Genomic DNA, 22,123 nt, shown 5'->3' with positions numbered 1-22,123 from the left:
AGGAAGGAAGGAAGGAAGGAAGGAAGGAAGGAAGGAAGGAAGGAAGGAAGGAAGGAAGGAAGGAAGGAAGGAAGGAAGGAAGGAAGGAAGGAAGGGTCTTGTTTTGTGCAAGAGTCCAGGAAAAGGGAGTTAAGCTCTTAGCTCTTAAACACACTTAAAATGTCCATAAAATCCAAGTCAGGGTTTCTGTAGCTCATAAGGTGCAAGGTAATTTTTGTACCTAATTCTGAACCACACTAATTTAGTAACTTTCCAGAAGTGATCCTATAACCATTATTTCTATGAGAGATAAAGACTTTATGGTCCAGTAACTTCCAGAGATGAGTACTATGTTCATGTCAAGTCTTCATAAAAAAAAAAAAAAAGTAGAACTTTGCAGGTCTGTACTATTATAATATCTTAGGCCTGGTATTTGTTTTATTAGCTGTGGCCACATATTCAGCTGTGCAGAAGACCAAAAAATAAAAGCAATTCCTCCCAAGGAATTCGAGATATAGTGAAAGTAAAATTGAATGGGACAAAAGAAGAAATATATTATTTACATGTTAATTATAAAATGAGCTCTCTTTTTGATGATTGCAGAGAAATTTCTTTAGTGACATATAAGATGTCTGATAGCTTTGTAATGATCCAAGGGAATTATGAAAAAAAAAGAAGTGTTTCAATAAAATATTATAAGAGTTTATGGCTGGGATCTTAAAACTGATTTTCTATTTATGAGGTTTTAACAAATTTAGCATGCAAATGTCAGCCTCAAAGGACAGACTCCTCTGGATATATTGAAACTGCTCAAAACTGTGCTTGGACTCTGCTGTTGGCAGAGGTGACTGCCCCAAAGCCGATCTGGCAAAGCAGAGCTTAGCTCCCATGGGTGCAAAGCCAGGAGAATGATCTCCCCCTCAGTTCCCCAGTGATTTCACCTGGAGTGGCTTTGTCCTACATGTGCTCAAGATGTCCATTCTGCTGTGGGGTCTGGAAGCTTCCACAGAGGAGAGGAAACTGAGAGCTTTGGGCAGAAAGCTCTGGTTTTCTGCAGAATGAACATGTCATAGTCCCAGGGGAGAATGGTTACAACAGTGAGCTGATGCTGTCTTTGAAGAAATGCTAGGCAGTAATGAGATAATCAAGTCTCTCTATTGAACAACGCATGTTGTTTCTAGTGATGTTGTTATACTGAAAGGAGCTACTGACTCAGCTCACTATCAAGGAGTCATGTCTATCAGTGATTAATACACAACAATGGGCATGGGGCTGTTTCTTTTTCAGAGGAATCTATCATCTCGAATATTGAATAAATATTAATCAAATATCTACGTGTCACTTTCAGGAGAAAACATCAACATTTATGGCACAGTTTAGTCTCCTAAAACCAAAAGCACAATTTAAAGCCACCAGTCAGCATCTGCATCATCCTGGAAGTACCTTAATGCATGCTTAATTTATTAGGACTCTTGCCTTTGTACCTAGGAGTTGTAGAGGCTAGAGGTTTGCTTTCTGCACACTCCTAGGTAAACAGGAGTGAACTGAGACCTTTGAATCCTAGGTACAGCACGGATACAAGCTGACCTTGCCGGATTCTGTAAGCATGCCCAAATCCTGCTTGCCACACTCTGCGATGACCCTACTCATGCACTGCAGCTGTACTTACTTTATTGCTCAAGCAGAGCCACCAAGGTGGTTCTGAGTGAAATGAAAGGCATCACTCAAAGCCACAACTCGGCTACCTGAGCTCCAGTGAAGAAGCAGGTGCTATGACCTTCTGCTTGAAGTTGGGTCTCTGCAGCTCCCGTGGGGTGCAACGTGAAGGTCATTTGGTTGACTCTTCCAAGGTGACTAATTCGTCCCTGCACTGTGCTGGAAGTTTCCTTCTGCAGTTTGAGGGCCAAGAGTTTAAAATTAGAACTGTGGTGGAGTCTAATTTGTAAGCAATTGATTATGGCCATATCTAGTCATTTCTCCTCTTTGTATTTTATGTTTCCTTCCTCTTTGCTGGTTACATATATAGTATACTCTTTTATCTGTGGTAACAATACCAACTTTTTTTTTTTTTCTGTAGGTTTTCCTTCAGTTTTCAAACTTTTTTACCCACTGAGAGGGGGAATGAGTAGTTTACKGTGTATTAACAGAGAAGGAATGAATTCATAATTTCTTCAAGTATGACTTGTTCTAGTGGAAGGTCCCAGAAAGCCTAGAAAAAAAAACACTTGGTAATAAATATCCAGCAATTTGTAATATTTGTTAAAAACTCCATCTCAGTTTCTCTGATGACTGTATACAGGATTTCCTTTCAATGCCACTTGTTAAAGTGGAATATAATTACATTATGATTATACTATCTATGTTATGGAAAGAAATGTTCAAATGGAGAGARACTTTCCATTCAAAGAACCCTGCAGATATAAATTCTACAAGGTGCAAGTAAGTAGCTGAGTATTTTTCATTAGCTTATTATAAAGAAATAATGCCATCCTCAACTCAGACTCCCTGTGAGATGAAATAATGCCATAGTATATAATTTAAAATCAAAGGGAAAAGAAGGCAAACATTGAAAAGGCATATATGTATTGCCTTGCACACTGAAAAGATAAGTTTTAAATGTATGCTATGCCATGCTCAAGAGCAATAATTACCAAAAAAAGAGCCATCTTTGAAAATTCCTCTGTATTCTTCTATACTTCAAAAAGCTATGATTTGTAGCTAACAAGCAGTTCGCTTAAGCCAAAATCAACAAAAGCAAAATGATGCCTTTGGAAGACAGTAATGGTGAGAAGGAGATGATTTGAAAAGGTGCTGTGTTAGTTTGCCATAAAATAGCAAAAAATATGGACTCTGTTCTCAAGGCTGGTTAAAGGAGCATATGCACCGAGCTGCACCATGGATGTTCACTGTCAGGATCACCGAGTAGTGTCTAATATCTATAACACAGTCTTGTAGCATTTATCTTTCCAAGCTGCCCCAAGCGGTGGAGCAGCTACATTCCTTCTAGAGGCCACTGCAGCTCAGTGGCTGGATCATATCCACATTATTTTGCTGAAGGAGCMCAATGGACCTGGATCCTGCTGGAGCCAGGCCAAAGCCATGGACTGGACCAGCCAACTCTGGAGAAATCATCACCAGAAATCCATATCTCGCTAGCTTTATTTCTTTCTCTGACTTTTCTAAACTTTTTGTTTATAGCTAGAAATGAAATGTTTGGTGCTTCGTTGTATCAAAGTCACACCAGGAATCTAAAGGTAAGAAGTACAGTAAAGACAAAGAACTTTGGTTTCTCTGCAATGAGAATTCTGCAAGATCTGCTGTGGGGAATCTGTATCCCTTCAGGAGAAGGAAGAAAGGGATGAAAAAAAAAGAAAAGRTGCTTTGAATGTCTCCTTTCAAGGCTATTATTATATCTTCCTAATATTATTCTAAATTATTCAGAACTGAGCCAGAGGGACTGCTGATTTTGGAAGTCAGTTTGATCTTCCCCTACCCTCTAGCCCCCTTCCCTTATTCAGTTTTCTTTGGCCATGATCAATACTCACAATTTTGGTTTTGACGGGGTTTAGGATCAATGCAGCTTAATGGGACAATAAAAAAGCACCCAGTTACTTATTTATAATAAAATACTGCACAATTCCCTTTATAGTGTACTTTTAAATCTTAGTATCTCATAGAGCTTGTATAAATCCTCACCAACTACACTRGTAAGGTACATTGTGCAGGGAAGCACAAGGAATTGCAGAAATATGTCTGGGGATAGCTCATCACTCAGGAATGGAAAAAGAAATGAGAAAATTTGATTCTGATCAGAATTTTAAATCACAGAAACTTCTTAGGCTTTTACATAAAGGTAATAAGGGACTACTCTTGCAGCTGATACCAGATTGTACCCTCTGATGTGTCTTTACCATAACTCAGCTGATTATTTCTAGCTGCCCATTTAATTAGAATGGATTAATAATACTGGCAGGACATTACCAAATGATATATGAAAACTGTGCTATAAAAAGATGAGGTCTAAAACATATCAACTCAAAAATCATCTGACTTCTTTTCAAATTTTCCTTACAGAACCTACTAATTCTGCACATGTTTTTCTGGGACATGTTAGTCCTATAGTGACACTTAACATAAAAGACTCTGTGACTGAAAACTTTACCCTGTCCTGCCAATTTTMTGACTGTTCCTTAAGGGAGAACAAGGATATCAGGTGTCCCGCTTTAAAGTCAACAACTTGACACCACTGTATCTTGTGCCGTGCCTTACGGTGATGGACAACTAAGAATGGCTTAAAAATACAAAGCAAACAGCAAGAGTAAGTGGTTTCAAAATCGATACAAGAACGATCAAGTAGCAGAAGAGTACTTGTTATCTGTTCATCAAAATGATGTGAAAAGACATTCTGTGCATTCAGAATTTAATTTAGCTACTTGCTTTATCATCATAAACACTCATTTCAATATGAGAATGATTATTTTTTCTTCCCTAACATGAATAATATATAATTGCTGGTATTTTGGAGGAGACAAGGTCTTTACCTTTATCCATCAGGGTAATTTATCATTGTCTTTCTTTTTTCTTCTGCAGTGGTGAGAGAGCTTGTCAGCTCAGCTTGTTCTTAAAAAGCTGGAGTGTAATTCAATAATAAATTCACTCAAAGGCTAGCTGTCACGAGGCATTCATTTATTTGTATCCATTAGGTGATCTGCACTGCTGTTCTCACTAAAGGCTAGCTAAGATGCATCTCTGAAGCCCAGGAAATACATTGCATAGATATTCAGTCATCTTCTCCATTCTGCTGCTACATCTGCACAGTTCATAAAGGAATGCAAATGCACTGAATTTCTGTGGTTTTCTCAGAGGTGATAAATACCTCCTTTCTAACTGCATGGTTGGATGCAACAGCAAGCCATGAAGTGGTATCACAGAATTACAGAATGGTTGAGGTTGCAAGGGACCTCTGGATCATCTAGTCCAACCCTGCTGCTCAAGTAGGTCTCCTAGATCAAGTTGTCCAGGATGGTTGGCTGTGGTTTCAGAGACCAATGACCTTAAGGGGTATCTTTTTAAGAYTCAGCCTCATGGGAAACAGCGGATCCCCTCATGTAACATGTTGCACTGCCTGCTTATGTGACCCCTCACGAACAGCGCCATATATTATAGCAGTCTACAGTCCTSGTCTACACCAGGAAGGAGGTGACTTCATGAATCACAGTTGTGACAACATAGTGGAAGAGAGAATCCTTTGGCAGAATAGAAAGATTCCCTTTCTCTTCTCTTGCTAGACTAGCTATTCAGCCAGTAGCTGGAAGGAGAGATGGAAATGGCTCATCCTTCCCCAGCTGCTGCTACAGTCCTCATGGAGACTCTCCATGGGCAGCTCCATGGATAAAAGAGCAGTTATCATCTCTCTGTTGTGCAACTGGAGGAGAGTCAATAGGAATGCCATGGCAGAAAGGATACATGTACATGTGGAAATGCAGTCAGCCTCATTCACCCAGGCTCACTGGCTCCCAAACATTCCTAACCACTCTTTGGAGAAGTTACCATCTGGACAGCACTGGAGAATTGCCAATGAGCTCCAAGTGGCTCTAGGGTGACCAAGTGGCTCTAGTGACTGTAGGTGACTGTGACAGCAATTTCTCCTGTCAGTGTTCAAGTGAAACTACAGACACAGGTTAAGCAAGCAGAAAACACTTCTAATCATCAAGTTTAACCAAATCTCTAAGATCTTTAAGAGTTGACAAGAACTCACAATGTCTGTTAACATACCCRAAGAACAACAACACTTTTATCAATATGACAGATGAATAAGCCCCAAATGTGTGCCATGGTCCTGTCTCAGAGGAAAATATACCTCTTCTGAGGTCCTTCACTGTTACCTGCAACTGCTCATGTAAAGAGTCAGCTATAYGACTTGAAGACACAATAGAGTTACAGGTTGAGGTGACACATCTATATGACATATTTAGTTATATACATATAGATGCTGCTATTTTAAGAATGACAACCTTACAAGTCTTCATGTTAAACATATATGGAACAAGGAGGCCCATTTATTAGTTCTATTGCAGATAATGAAAAGCAATCATTAAAACACTTCTTATTGATTTGAATCTTTGATTCCATCACTCTAGTAAAGCATATGCCAGATAAACTTTTCTGGTAGCAGATGTTCCTTCCAAATTCTTTTGTTCTTTAGCAGGACATTTACACATTAGAATTCTTCCTATATAGAGATGAAACACACGGAACTCCATGAGGAATCTAAGCGGCACTTAAATGATGCTCACACTTCCTTCTGGTCCTCCACTGGCACTCYCAGAAGCAATTAAGGGTATAAATGGCTAAGTCCCATTATTTCCTTCCATTTCTGTGTGCTCCTGAATGCTAGCAGTCTTTTAAAGAGAGGTTGCAAAGTGTTTTATCATACTTGCATGAGGACTCCTATGGTACTTCAGTTGTCAATGGAACAGTTCATTCATCGTGGACATGATACTAGACCCACATCTATCAAAACTTCCTACCTAATCAAAAAGGTTATGCATGGCTCTGACATGAGAGTCCTCTACTGAAAGGCTTCCGACAGTGAGATACGTTGAGGAATTATGACCAAACTGTCCTAGAAAATGAAACTGTGAGTTTATAATCTATTTTATAGTATATAGTTTATATCACAATGCTTGATTTATTGCAACAAATCACAATAACTGACAGCAGAGAAGTCACTATATTAACATTTCGTCAAGAGACTGKACTGTTTAGGATCCAGAATCTGCAGTCTTGAAAATATGGACAAACTTTGTTTGCCACTTAAAGATTGCTTAGCCTTAATGGGAAACACTCTAKTTAGCTTTCCAGGACTCTTATGATCTGGGCAGCAAGGCAAAGAAGGGACTCCAGCATGTAAGCATATGGCTCCCTGACAATGGTCTGCTTCTAAGATGCTCAAGTCTGAGATCAGCCCACAGACCTATGCAGAGAGCAGTGCTCAGATGTGCTACCCATGGGATGCTGGCAGGATCCTCTCATGCAAGAGCATCTGGTCACATGCAGAAGGGCTTAAGAAGGCTGCAGAGATATGAGTGCTGAATTATCTTATCTATATGAACATGTGAACTTGTATGTGTATGGCTTCAGTGTCAAACCATTCATTGCCTTATGGGGAAAGCTGAAAGTAAGGGGTTAATATTCAGGTGGAATTAAACCAAGTGTCAAGAACCATCTCATGGGTCAGGGGCAGGATTTCCAAAAGGCTGCACTCAGGGAAGACACATAGGGATTTAAGAATACCACATCCATAGTGTGTGTTAGGATGTTCTGCTTTAAGCACATGATTTAGTAACTACAAAATAGTGTGGACTCCCTCTCTTGAAATCCAGGCAGGAATAGCTGAAATGCAGTCACAGARCTGAACTGCAGAAGTTTTCTTTGCCAGTTCTCATTTTTTGGTGATGTAGTGATAGAAAGAATGTCTAATATTAAAACCAATCTATATTCTACTTGWTTTTTTTTATATCAGAAGTCACTTTATTGGCCCTTCCTGTACTATAAGATTTTCTGTAGCTATTTAGAGGGCTGTAACAGTCATCTGTTACCAGACACTGTAAATACAATTCTAGTTTCCCTCTCTATTGGCTCTGTCAAATCTSTGTGTAACATGGAAGAACATCTGCTGCTGCTGTTTACTGGCTACTTCTGGTATATGACATTCACTTCARCTAGAAGAGCCCTGCTAAATAAATGGCATTTACTCTTCTATATGAAAGTAGGTAGAAAAGACCTATGCCCATGTGCACTGAGAGAGCAGCACCTTGTCTTGCTATCAGGACCTTATGTTATTTCACTTAGGGAATGAAAATTCTTACTGGAGAAGTGTTTTGACTACAGGGTCTAAAGGCAACCCGCCTATGCACTGATCTTCAGGACTGTTCACTSTTTGGTAAAATTCATGGGCGAGCTGTGACACAGCCCCTGGGTGTAAATGTAAGCAGAAAGCTCTCTATAACGGGCTAATTCATAAAAGCAACAAAAATAAGGAAGGTGATGGAATAAAGCAGAAGAAATTCTACTGGTCTACCAGAATAAGCACAACCAAAAGAAGGTTTTACAGTTCAAAGAAAGAGAAAACATATAAGGCAAAGAAAGATCACCAGTGCAGAAGAAGGTCTCCACACTTGGATTTCTGGAGCTGTGCCTGCCTTGCTGCAGAAGGACAAAAGAATTACATCCATCAYGATATCCTTTAGATACTTACTTTGCATAGAAAAGCACTGGCAATGACAGGTTTTGTGTCCTGCCTCTCGCTGCCATTCCTTGTTACACAATTCACATTCCACATCGTGCAGTAGCTAAGTGGATCGTGCTTCAGTTCTTACTGAACAATGAAAACAAAATTCACTTACCCGCCTTCAAAGGGATTGTCTCCTGGGATGATGTGGGTGCTGTCCTTGCCGATCAGGAACTTGATCCGGTCATAGAACGAATGCAAGCTCTGCTGGGAGATGGGGGCTTGTGTCTCCTGGATGATATCCAGGGGGTCCGGGGAGCCCAGGCACAGTGCATTGACGTGGCACAAGGGCTGCAAGCAGCAGTCTGGGTCCATGCAATCCACCAGGCCATCTACAGAAAGTAAGGAAAACTTTAGATATACTTATATTTAATAAATAAATAAATATATATATGTATCATATTTATATATAATTTAGACATATTGCAATAGCAATATGGAGCATTGTAGACTTTGGAACAGAAGTTCCTTCTAAAGCACACAACAGAGAAATTACAATTTATGCTTGAATAAAATAGGATATATTCTCTAAAGTCCCAGTAACATCAAATGTACATTACTATGTGTATGTATATTTATGAAAATACTCACCTATATACATGATATTCAAAGATAAAAAAAAAACATTTGAGGTTGATTCTGGGATATGTCATTTTGCATCTCAGGCACTCAGATACCYGAAGAGACCCCCAAAGCTTTTTTTCTGTGCTTCAAACAGTAAYGTTGGTACTTGGGTTCTGTTCCCTGCAGAAACCAGAAACACCCTGCATCCCCCCAGAGATATCAGGATCTCTTTCAGGAGAACTAAGCTAAGAAGAAAACAATGAAATTCACCATGTTTTGTTCTGTGTCAACCTCTTCTGTGCAGATACATGTTAACAAAGACCTTGAACTCCCAGCTTACAAATATTGTACTTCCAGCACTGCTAAATTAATAATGAAAACAATAATAGCAGTGGCCACATATTTGAGCAAAGCTTGCCTAATGTTTTCTGGCAAAATGAGGGTTTTCATATCTGTCAAGTCATCAAATTGCTGCTACCCTGCCCATTCCTCTACCTGATTCTCAGATCATTGAGATGCTACTGATCATTGCAGACAGCATGGTAAAAAGCAGTGACAGGAAAGGAAACACAAAACAAGCTCACAAGAGGCTTCATGTAGCATCACATTCAGAAATAAAAGCTGTTAGTATGTAGTTGAGATGGATTTTTATACCAGATAAGGGTGCTGGGTATTTTTGGTCTTAGATAATGGGATATGGAGTCCCTCACTTCCAAGTCATCTGTCCAAACAAGACAGTTTATTAGGAAAGGAAAATTGCTGCCATGTGACAGCTGCTCAGAGGTCTATGTGAAATGAGTGGTTGGTCTCAGCCTACTTTCTGGGAGCTCTATATATCAGAGGAACCACCTTTACAGCTAACATCCTATTGGCAATTTCAGCTTGGAAGCAAGAAATGAATCTGTAGAGTAAAACCATTCTGAGAGATGGGTCTCTCCTGGAGTGGGCTGAGATTTTGGCTTGTCAGGATAATATATTTTCAATTTCAAAGAAAACAGCAAAATAARACAAGCCAGTTTACCATTATGACTGTGAGTTTGAGTTTCATTCCAATCACACCAGCACAAATTAGAAGTGCTTTTGCCAAGGCCATTGGTATTGTTTTGAATTTACTGTAATACAAATAGGACCTGAATCTGAACTGCTGTTATTGCTGTAGTACTTACGATAGCTTACTGCTCATGGACTAGGATTCTGCTGAGTTATATCAGTTGGGTCTTGGGAGATTTTAGTGCTATAAAACATCACTGACAAGATCATTTCATGTGGCTACCCTTACAAGGAGAACTGAACAAAAAGGCCTGCCCGATGTTCCCAGGGCTTCCCATCCGTGTGTGGGTAGGAGCTCAGTGACCTGTCTGCTCCAYGTACACACGTGCACATAACACACACAATGAGTCATTTTCACAAGTGCTCTGCAGCTGCCATTAATGATAATGGGMGCAGCGTTAGACTAGCCAAAGTGCTTTTGAAAAATTCCCATCCATTATCCTTACCTTTGTCTGCACTGATATCTCTGCAACTTTATAACACCTTGCAAAATTGCCACGAAAATTTATCAGCTCAGGCACAAGATCTACCCATCTGCCTTTTCTCTTGATGACTAGTGATAATGAAAAAAGACTAATTATGTTTTATTTGCCCATTAAAAAAAAAGAGACTTTTTATAGATGATCAAGCCAGTAGGATTCTGGAAGGTCAAAACTCACACGGAATTTGAGATACAGTTCACAAAATAAAGATCTGCATGGATATAGAGTGTCTATATCCCTATCTATTAGAAAAAAAAAAAAGAAAAAGGGAAAAAGAAATAAAACAAAAAGTGAGCTCTGTTACTACACAATTTCAAGGAAATAAAATGTTGTCATTTTCTACCACACATTAATAATGTTTTCTAAGGCTGCAGAGACTGCAGTGAGAGGGTGGCAGGTACCACCTGGTTTATATCTCTTCATTATCATGTCTTTATTTCAGACATCTGAAATAAATCTGGGGATTGGAAGATGGCAAGGAAATCTTCTGTTGGGAGGAGTGGATGAATGTTAGAACAGATGCACAGGACTATGTTCTGTACAGGTGGTTAATGCCAAGGCCTCCTCTGCAGATTAATKTTTCAAATAATGCTTTTCAGGCCTGCATGGACTAAGTAGGGGACTGTACCAAAGAGGTTTTTCACTCACATCTTAAAGCCTTTAAGGTTCTTAAGAGCTGAAGCAGAGTTTAGTTATTCAACTCTGATATTAACAGCAGTTTCAAGGCAAAGTATTTCTTTAGATTGGAAATTTTAAAGCTCAGTTTTGTCTGAGAGGGGGGAGAACAGCAAGAGGCAAGCTACAAAATAGATCATAACTAGTGATGTGCCCCTCAATACCATTTTCATGTGCTTTCTATCACATGATCCAAGTGGTGCCTTCCAGTGAACTGTAAGGAGATATAATGAAACTGTGCACAGGTATGATTTCTCATGCCCTGAGATCTCTTACTGGCTCAGTCAGAAGAGCGAAGATAAAGTGACATTTGTAAGGCCTTTGAAGAGCAAGGCATTCAGAAAGCTGCATGGATTAATAAAATCAGAGTAAAATGTTAAAAACAAAACAAAGCAAACAAAAATAACCCAAGCTTGTGGGAACAAGACAATACTGCAAGCTGAGGAAAATAGATCAAGGTAAGATTTCACCGAGCAGTATGAAGTCAAAATACAAACTCCTTTGAAATTCCTAAAGCAAAAAGGTGAATCCTCCTTAGAACTCACGGCAGATATTCAGAGACAGAAGGATGGAGATGAACGTAGGCTCGGTGACTCCTGCAGCCCAAGGTTTGCTACAGCGAAGTCAGCCAGCCAAGATCGATGTCTGGATTCGTAATTCAGGTAGCTCCCAGACTGCCGAGACACAGCACCAGAAGCTTTCAGTTATGGCCATGTTTATATGGTTATGGGCTTGAAAAAAGCCCCATTATGCAACAGACAGCCATAATATGACGATGGCTCCTTGAAATCAGAGAGCAAATTTGTTGTTGAGCTCCTTCCCTTCAAGGCTAAAAGTTCTGCTTGGAGGGAATTACAGTAATTCATATGTTTTAAGGTCAAAGAGGCTACTATGATTAGCTAGTCTGACCTCTTATATACACAAGCTGTCTCTTTTTTTCCCAGAACTGGATTAAAGACCGTCTTTTAGAAAGATATCTCAGATTTCAAAGACAGCTGATTACAGCGAGTCCACCACTTCCTCCGGTAAGCTATTCAAACGCTTAATTACTGCATCTTATTTCAAGGTTGAATTTTGTCTCACTCCAACATCCYGCCCCTGGAGCTCATTCCGCCTTTATCTGCAAAGTTACCAATACCTCTCCTCCGTGTGCAGCCCTCCAGTTTCTCAACCTTTTCTTTGAGATTTGGAAGAGATTAAACTTCCCATGGTAAGGTTTGTTTTCCAGCCCTCACATCTGTTGTGGGCATCAAGGCTGGACACGGAACTGTAGCAGGATTGATGGGTACAGAAGCAAGGCTGCTTCCCTGGTTCTGTTTTTTATTTTTTTTTTTAATACTTCCAAAGATCACAGTAGCCTTTTAGCAACAGCATTGTGCTGAGAACTCATGTTGAGACAATTATCTCCAATGACCTCTAAATCTTGTTCTGAGTCATTGCTTTTTAACAGTCTCCYAACCCGTAAGTATAACATGCTCTCTTCGTTCCCAGGGGTATTATCTTGCAGTTGGCTGCATTAAGACACATTTTGTTTGATTGTGACTGTGTAGCCACATGMGGCAGATCGCTCTGTATCAAAATGATGAGCATATTCTGTTTGCTACCACACCAAGCTTTGAAGATTTTACCAGCAAACATTTAAAGTATCCTCAAAGACAATGTTAAAAATATTGGGTAGGGCTGGATCCTAGACCTGATTACAAGGAACTCTCTAGAAACAGCTTCAATCATAGATGCCTTTCAATTATCAAATTAATTTAGAGATCTGTCACTGAGCCAGATTTTAAGTTCTCTCTTGTGTTCCTTAACATTTCCACGCAGCACATGTGTTTATGTATTTGATATATTTTCAGCATCCTATCCAGAGGTGTCCTTAATAACCAAGCTGGCAGTCCTGCCAAAAATAAAACTCCTCTGCTGGACAGACTTTGTGCAAACCCATGAAATATCTTTTGCAAGCTCAGAGTTACTGCAGGGTGAATCAAGTCACTGTCTGTGTGAAAAGGGAGCCAGTGGCACAGAATTGCCACATCTGATAAATCACAACACAATCAGGGGGCTGCATTTTCACTTAGAAGCAAGGACCCGGAGTATAACTTAGGCTGGCCAGGACCTCTGGATGTCACCTTGGGAGCCCTGTCTCACTGACTCCAAATAAATCCCTTCAGAGAAGGATTGATGTGAAGGAGAACATTGCTGCTAAAAAAACAACCAGACTCAGCAGAAAAACGTTGTTTTCATGTCACTTAGGATAAAGCAGCTCTAATTTATTCAGCTAACATTATTCTTTGACTTTCAACCCAGAAGAGTCCCTTGTGTCCAGATAATCTGCCCTCTCTGTATATTAGTACGCAGAGAATTTTATTTTGAGATTACTAAATCTAGCTCATATCTTGTGGGTGGAGTTGGAAAGCTTTTTTTAGAAAGGTTTCTGCCTCATTTTAAAGACCACATATCATTGCAAACCCATCAGTCCCTCTGGTGAGCTCTTCCAAATACTAACTTGGTCTGCAAAGCTTTTGGGAGCAGAAACTGCCTTTCTATTCTGTGCTCACAGAGCATCCGCTCTAGCCCCAAAGGACTTTGAAGAACTAGTGCAACTCAATCAAATAACCACAATTCTCATTAAAGATCCATATCTATAATGTATTTTCAGCACAAGGATTGCTTCAAGGAAAAGACTGAGCTCTGAAGCTATCTGTGACTTCTTGGAGCAGGATCTTGGTCTAACAAGGATCAGGGAACTGTTACTGAATGAGATATATTCTGAGTGCCTACCATTGACGTGTAACTTAAATCTACTTCTTTCTGACTATAGAGAAGGACAGGACCTAGTTTTGCCTTTGACTTCAAATGACTTGATTTTCCACACTGCTCATGAAGTGTTTTCACAAAAAAAAAAGTGAAAAAAGTGGGGAAAAAAAAGTGGAAATATCCAAAACAACTGGTCAGTTTTGATAACCTGGATCTTCTGAAGTCAGTGTAGATTGGATCTCCTGGCCTCACGGCTCTGCCTGTCTCCCTCTGCCCATAGGAACCTCGTGTGGATCACTCAGGATCGCTCTCTCTCACTCTCTGGTATAGATCAGTGAAGTATTTGCAGGATGCAAAGCAAAAGTAATTTCAAAGTAATTCCCCTTTTTTTGGGAAAATAACCAAGAAAGCAAACCTATTTCAGGTATATTTTGACAATCACAAGGTTTGCATAAATAAGCATCCTATCTCCCAGGCACTCCCAGGACATTTTCCTCCTAGGGCCAAATTAAACATTTTTCTTTCCTCCCAAGCACTCAGGAAGGTGCAGGCATCTTTTAACTAAAGGCACCTAAACACTAAAGAGAGGTTTGTGACTGTTCTCCTTGCCCATTAGACCCCATGTCCAAACTCTCCCACTCCCCTTGAAAGCCTCCTTTGCTAGGAATGGAGTAAGACCCTAAATCACAAAGCCAGTGGGATAAGCTCTGCCTGTTGCATAACTGTGGCTTACGAGGGAGGTAGACATTTAAATTAGACTAGGGTCTAGACTAGGGTAGGCTAGGAAGGTTTACCTTTAAATTCTGATTAAATCAGTGTGACATATTTCCCCTCCCATCCCTGACCAGCACAAAAATTCACCGACATGTTCAAAACTACTACTATCTAGCAAGAGAGTTCAGTTCCAGCAGCAAGGTACCAACCTTGCATTCCTTGGGTTCCCCACTGGCTGGCTACAACATGCAGCCTCCCCTATTCTCATTCCCATGTCTCTAAGCCACTGCCAGGCAGCTCCAACAAGGCACCAAGGCTCAGAGCTTTGCACAGGAGCAAACGGTTGGGTTGGTTTGGGTTGGGTTGGGTTGAGTTGGGTTGAGAGACCTCTCCTGCAGTAAACAAGAACAGCAGAGAGCTAATGAAACTTCAAATTAGCTGCGACTTTTCATAGCCCCACAATTGTGCAGGCTGACTTAATGGCAGCGCCTTCGCGTGCTATGATTGAATGATGGAGCATTTCCATGGAGCTACAGACCCTGCGAATAAAATCCGTCACGCTGGCCTCAGCAGAATGCAGATAATGCTCAGCCAGAGGTGCTGTTATGTGTTTAAGCAGCACCTGACGAGTGCTGCGTGCCAAGTGTCGGGCTGGAACAGGCAGGTCACAGGTAGGGATGGAGATGCTTGTACGCAGGGAACACCCYGTGGACCGTGACATCTAGTTATCATCAGAAGCCATGGAGAGACATGGAAGGCGGTGATCCAACAGAGCCTTATTATGGCAAACCCAGGAGAGAACATGTGACAACTCCAGGACTGCTCCTGCTTCAGGTGATGTGACTTTTTGCCACTGGATGCAGTGGGAGAAGCTGCTCATTTAAACTGCCAAGCAAAAGCGAAACTGAAAAGACAATAATAAAAACACCTTGTCTTTCAGGAGCATTTCTGTTGTCAGTGAAAGAGCAAAATGCTCTGATAATACGCAAAATCACAGCTCTCACTTCACCCAGTATCTGTCCTTCACTCTCCTTTCTGTAGCATTCACCAGGCAACATTATCATCCTTTGCAGGGGCACGGTCTGACTTGTCCTATGATGCCTCTGATATTCTACCAGGAAAGAGTGGATAGGGAGTGCTTAAATTACAGATCATCAGAGAAAAGTTAGCACAGTTCATTATTCTTACCCTTATGCAAATCAGATTTAACTCTTCCAGCTCTCATCTAAGCTCTGGCAACACAGAAGTCAAAGAAATGGCTCAGTAGGTCTAGAGTAAGCCTGTGTCTTTGTTCATGGTGGTGCTTTTGCTCATGAAGATTTACAGGAATAGTGAAGTTCTGCCCTGAGGTGAGGACCCCCACTCTAAATTAGGCCAATTGGATTTGTTGATTAAGTTTCATTCTGCTACTTTGCAGARAACTCTTTTATCTATTCAATATCTCATTGTAATTTCCAGTTCCACTGTAAGAAACCAAAGGGAAATGAAATGCAATTTTGAGAAGCCACAGCAAGATGTCTACTGACACCCCTGTAATGAAGTTAGCTATCAATGTTTGCATCTCTTTTTCTATCCAAGATGCTGTTCTGATTTTGCCTTAAGAAAGGTTATCACTGCTTGAATCTTGGTTAACTCAGGTTGATGGCTCCCTGGAAAAGAAATGGTCCTCACATCTTTCTCTAAAAGTGCTCAGCACACATTTGCTGAGTGATCTTTCTCCTCTCCTCAGTCCTGATACGGCCACATCTGGAGCAATGTGTGTCCAGTTCTGAGCTCCCTAGAACAAAAGAGACTTGGAGCTAAAGGAGTAATCCAGTGAAAGGTTATGGTCATGATGGTGGGACTCCAGATATGAAGGGACTGGAGCATCTATCATWYRAGGAAAGACAGGAAYAGCTGGGATTGTTCAGCCTGGAGAAGAGAAGACTTAGAGGGGATCTTATCAACTTATATCTGAAAGAAGGCTGTAAATATGACAAAGCCAGGCTCTTCTCAGTGGTACCTAGCGGTGGGACAAGAGGAGAAGGGCACAAAATAGAACACAAGAAGCTCTATCTGAACCTATGGGAAAAAAATCTTACTGTGAGGATGACTGAGCATTGGTTGTCCAGGAATGAGGTTGTCCCGGAAGTTTCTGTGGGACCCATGGGCTTGCACCCTCTGCAGCTCAGATATTCTTGTCACCAAGGTTCTCCCTTTCCAGGGCAAGGGACACAATGATTAAGCTGTTACTCGAAAGTTCAGCCTAACATACTCTGTTAACTGAATCAGATGCAATTCAAAGACGTCTTGGAGGAAAAACTTCTTTCTTCTTTCCAAAGAACTGGGAAAATGGCCTCAGATAACTCAGACACAGGCATGCTTCCTTCTCAAGTTCTGGTCAAAAGGACAGTGGCCGTGTGGGCTGTGCACCCAAGACAGAGGTTGACTAAGCACACTCAGGGGCAAAACTTCAGGCTTCTAAGGGAACTTTCTGCCCCAAAGATGAGGCAATAGCTTATCTCAGATGCTAAAGGAAGCCTGGCAGAGCTTTCCTGAGGTGCTCCTTTGGACAAAGGAGCCAAAACTCTGTTCAAGCATCTCCTGAGAAGCAGAAATGCTTTGTGAAATGTGTATCCTGACCTATCTTTTCTGAAGATGTTAACTTTTTTATATGTTAACATTTTATATGCMAGCAGTGCCTCCCTCCCACCAGTAACTTTCCTCATTTCAGGAAAGTGGGTGTATTTGTTGGTATTATGGTATGTTTCTTCTGACATGTTTTCATAGTTTCCTTCTAAATCTATGAATCCAAGGGATGTTGTTATGGACTTGTCAAAGGTACCAGGGACTTCCCCAGGCTGCAGACCAATCCACAGACATTGCTGGACCTTCAGTTCAAACCACATCAGCCTCAGCAATGGCACAACCAACATCTACTTCTGGRTGCTGTGATGCAGGGATTCAGACCACCCCAGGAGTCCCAATGCCARCAACTGGCAGCTGGTGATACACAAGTGTTGTCTCCAGCACAGAGTAAAGTCAAAAGATCTAAAACCTGGAAAACATGAAACAATCAGTTTGTTCTCTGACTTGGGGTAAGGTTGATTAACAGTCCTCATAAAACTACAGAATAGAAGCTGGGTGATTTATAACAAATTATACCAGTAACCCAATCTTTTCAGGTACGGCAGGCTTTTTCATCTTTTTAGCTTTTGTGGTTCCTCCAAGATGACTCYGCTGTTTGACTGGATCTGTCTGTGATGGTAAATGCTAATTTATGGGGGCTGTCTTCCCAGGTGCATTCAGATCTCAACACTTCCCTTTGTAAATCCAGCTAACACATTAATGCGTCATTTTTTATGGTTTCAAGGAAGCAGACAGCTCCCCTGCCAAGCCCAGGGGACCATCATCCCGTGCTGTAAGAGCCTTGCAGGGATGGAGTAAAGGTTCATAGCAGTGTGCAGAAAGGAAATAAACAAAAAAAAAACTGAAAACACCCTGTGTCTGCTACAAATGCATTTGTAATGACCAAGTTTTGTGCCCTGGGGTTCTCTCAGATTCTTTACAATTCCCTTTACAACTCCATCACTACCTCCAAGTGTAACCCTGCATGCTGCCAAAGAGTACTACAGCCTCCTGCCAACTCTCTAACACACTGTTTGGCATGTGGTGGACACATGGTGGACACATGGGCATTAAGAAGGCCAGCACACAGTGCCAAATTTCTCTTGCCAAAGAATTTGAAATATTGCAGTCCCAAAGCATTATGCAAGTCTCCACCTTACTACAACCCCTACTTGATTCTTGAATGGAGCAAACAAGAGAACAAGCACTACCCTGTAGAGTGGCACCAAAGGACTATTCCGCAGTAAAGCAGATGCTCTGGATCTATTGCAGCTGAAAATCCATTTCTGATGATTCATATGTGTCTAGGTCAGAGMCTCATCATTGCTGAAGCGACAGCTGGTTTCTAGTGGCAGCACTAACTAATACCTGAGGCTGCAAGCAAAGGCAAAATGCCATCACACAGGGCTTGGTTCTTCTCTCCTAGTTGCTGCTCCAGGGTTTGAAGACTATGGCAACTTTGAGCTGTCCTGGCTCAGCAGGATGGAGGAGAGGAAAACAAGGGAATGGTTCCACCTGGGAGCTCTTGGGTAACATCTGTTTGAGCACAGAACTGGSCTTGGAAAGACAGAAAGGGCCCATGTGTACTTTGGCAGCCTGCATTTGTACTCAGTGACACGCACTGCATTTAGTTGTCATGAATTAGACATAAACTGAGGGGCAGAGGCTTAGCTACTAGTCATGTAGAAGAAGGGATGAGGAAAGTTGCTCCTCTCCCTCAAAAAAAAAAAATCATTGAGCAGGTAACATGTAAGAAAATAAAGAGTTGCTATACTTCAATGTAATGATGTGTAATACAGCTCAGGACAAGCCAGCATTATTTTAATAGGAATATATATATGTGTCTGTGTGTATACATATATATACACACTTATATATATTTAAATTATCCTGCATAATCACTGATGTTAGCCTTTGGATCTGTTTAAATTAGAAAGGGGCAGCAGAGAACAGCAGACAATTGAACATCAGCCTCTTATTAATGTGAAAGGCCAGATTAATATTAGAAACATTTATATTCCTGTCATGCTTTTCATCCCAGAAAGATTCTTGCCTTTTAGAAGTAAAGTGATTGACTTTGTTTGAGGCAGAGTACAGAGCAGCTGTTTAACAACTGGAATTGTTTAAAGCAGGAAATTAAGAATACAGTCAGTTCTACTTCCTGAAGGACCAGCAATCTTTATGCATCTTGAAGATGTGGGTACCTTGGAAAACCCTCCAAAAATAACAAAAGCCACCAAAAGAACAAAAGCCACCAAATGGCTGATCAGCTGTGCTCATCAGAATCTTGAGACAAAAAGAATTATTCAATTCAATATTTGCAATATTCTCGTGGTTTCAGGACAGGGWGTATTCAGGCTATTGAAATGTGAACTGGCCAGCTCTCTCACTCTCAATATGGGGTGACTCATACAGCTGGATAATTTCTCTGGAAGAAAGGCAGATAACAAAGCTTTGGGAGCCTATCCATGAACTTGTAAGGAATATCCTCCCCTTTCTCCCTCTATTTTTCCTGCACACTCTGTTCTTGACAAAGGACCCTAAAGAAGCATTGGGGTCTGTATTTTGCCCATTCTCAAGCCTTAGCCATTAACACTACTTCTAGGATGTGTCATGGAAGCTGATTTCCTGGGTCACTTAAACCCTCCAACTTCTTATCTTTTAAGTACATGACTGGGMGTATCCAGGGTGTAACAGAGCGACCCTTGGGCAGTGAGTGCTTTCAGCCATAAATTACAGAGGTGATTTCTGCCAAAGAGAGGCAAGACTCACTTTTCCGAGTCCCTTTTAAGGCAACATCTCCCATTTGTTGTGAAACAGGCTGCGGCCTCTTGGGTCAAACGTGCAAAATCCGGGTGTTTTACCTCGGCCGTTAAAGCAGTGTCACTGCACTGTGTTTCCTTGACAGATACTGGATGATCGCCTGCTCTTCGTTACTTATTCCAACTCCATTWAAGTTGATGGACTTTGTGTTTAAAAGTGTAAATAAAGTGGGCCTGGGTGTGAAACCTAAGTGTCAGCCTTGATAAATGACACTTGTGTGTGGAGAGGGGATGGCTCTGGGCGATACCTCTTTTCTAACCTGGGTAGAGATTATCTTTCTTGGAGGCACTCTTTGACTGCTGGTTGGCTTGTTATTGTTTATCTGGGGATGAACAGCCTCTAGATTTAAGATGGCAAACACGCCCTGCAATTTGGTACCCATCTCCCTCGGGCTATGATTAGGCTAGGATCTGATGAAAAAAGCTTCTGACTTCAGCTCCCTTCACAGTGAGGATTTTCCAGCTGCAGCAGTTTTGATTAGCAGASACATGATACTGCAGCCTTGCAAACGTCTCCTGATGAGCTCAGGCAGAGCAAAACTGCATYGCATGAGCAGCCCCATGTTGCTTCTCTGAAAAAACATGCTGCTCTTCGTGAAGCCTCAGCCTAGAGAGACTGTTCTGGGCAGAAGGCAACTTAAAAGGCAGAATCCACCAACCAAAAATAAGCATTGACCTGGTCATATCTGAAATAGGCCAGACAAATGGCGCCATAAACCTGTCTMTCTTCACTGATGGTACATGTGGTGACCAGCTCAGGTGTCTGACTAAAGCTACTCCCACCTCTGCTGTTTACATCTGAAGATAAGCTGAGCAATAGCCCTGAAATGAGCAACAGGTCAGATAATAAACCAACCTACTCCAGCCCAGAGCAGGCAGCAGTCCAGACAATGTGATAGGAACATAAAGAGTGAGAAGCCACGATGCTCATACACATACTACCTCTCCTTTCAGAAGGCTGCTCAAATTCACATTTCCTCAGTGCTCTTGGAAGTGCTCCATTTTCCCCAACATTTAATCATTCTGGTCACAAAGTGGTTGCATTGAAGGACTCAAGGGATTTGATTCAGCTGTCTAAACAGAGGTGCCTAGTGCCATCTGAGAAAACTCCAGATATCTGAGAAACTCACAGGTAGCTGTCACCCATGAAAGAGACATAGCCCAGTGAGGTTGTGCAATCTCCATTCTTGAAGGTATTCAAGAATTGACTGGACAGCTAATCTAAGTAGACCTGCTTTCATCAAGAAATTGGACTGCATGACCTCTGGAGGACTCTTCAAACCTGAATTATTCTATGACACTTTGTGGATACACATTGGACATCAGAGTAGGAACCTCCTCAGACCCAAGTGACAAGAATGGCTCCAGCTTCCAGGTCCAGAGACCAGCATAACRTCTAGGATGCAAGCCTAGAATCAGATTTTCTTCACAGTTCAGGTGATCACATTATCTCTAGAGAATGTGACTCTCTAGCGAGAGGTGACCTCTCTAGAGAGAGGTGACTCTGTGCTAAGCAAGGACTCCTGGGGCTCTGAARTACCTCAACACCACTGAAGATGCTTCATCTAAGCAATTCGAATTAAATTTCAACCCATTTCTACAACACACAATGATATATAGGAAAAAAAACAAGTCAAAGAGGTAACCTTGCACTTGTTGCACTTTCCAGCTGATGAGAGTTCTTAGCAGTAGTGCAGCAAAATCAAAAGAGCAGCATAGTGCATGTTCGACATGGATTATCTGCAGATTGTAATGCATGGTGTGAACACACACATGATTTTTTTCATTTTAAGAACGGAGAAGCCAACATTTATTTGTGGGCTTTGACATACAAATAAGCTGTCACAAGCCAATATGTTACAATCTACAGTTGCTGTGCTCTAGCTGGGCACACCACGGTTCCAAAGAAGCTCACCAAATGCAAGTTAGCAGCTGATGTGCACCAACTTGTAAACATGTCAATGCCTTTTGTCTCTCCTGTCTACATCTGCTGTCCTGCAGGCTAACAAGGCAACAAAATGCTCATTTCAAGGTGAGAGTAACCCAGTTGTAAAGTGAGCAGCTTGAACCAGGAGGTATGAAGAGCTGGTCTGCCAAGTTTGTAGAGTCTGATCATGCTGTTCTTCATGGTATACACATGTGGTCTATATTGTACAATAGGCAGGATAATTTCTTTTTTCCCC

At 41.3% G+C, this 22,123-nt stretch overlaps 1 protein-coding gene across 1 annotated transcript in view; it reads right to left on the bottom strand.

Annotated features, from left to right (window-relative positions):
* Window positions 1–22,123, bottom strand: part of TENM4 (teneurin transmembrane protein 4) — a 321,343-nt gene that overhangs the window by 82,410 nt on the left and 216,810 nt on the right. The window contains exon 15 of the mRNA XM_026034516.1: window positions 8,388–8,604. Within this exon, the coding sequence (XP_025890301.1) occupies window positions 8,388–8,604 (217 nt within the window). The remainder of the gene's footprint in view (window positions 1–8,387; window positions 8,605–22,123) is intronic.

Source organism: Nothoprocta perdicaria, unplaced genomic scaffold (genome assembly GCF_003342845.1).
Source record: "Nothoprocta perdicaria isolate Ctin4 unplaced genomic scaffold, notPer1 scaffold_146, whole genome shotgun sequence".
Classification (NCBI taxonomy): Eukaryota; Metazoa; Chordata; class Aves; order Tinamiformes; family Tinamidae; genus Nothoprocta; species Nothoprocta perdicaria.
This window is presented reverse-complemented; position numbering and strand designations above follow the sequence as displayed.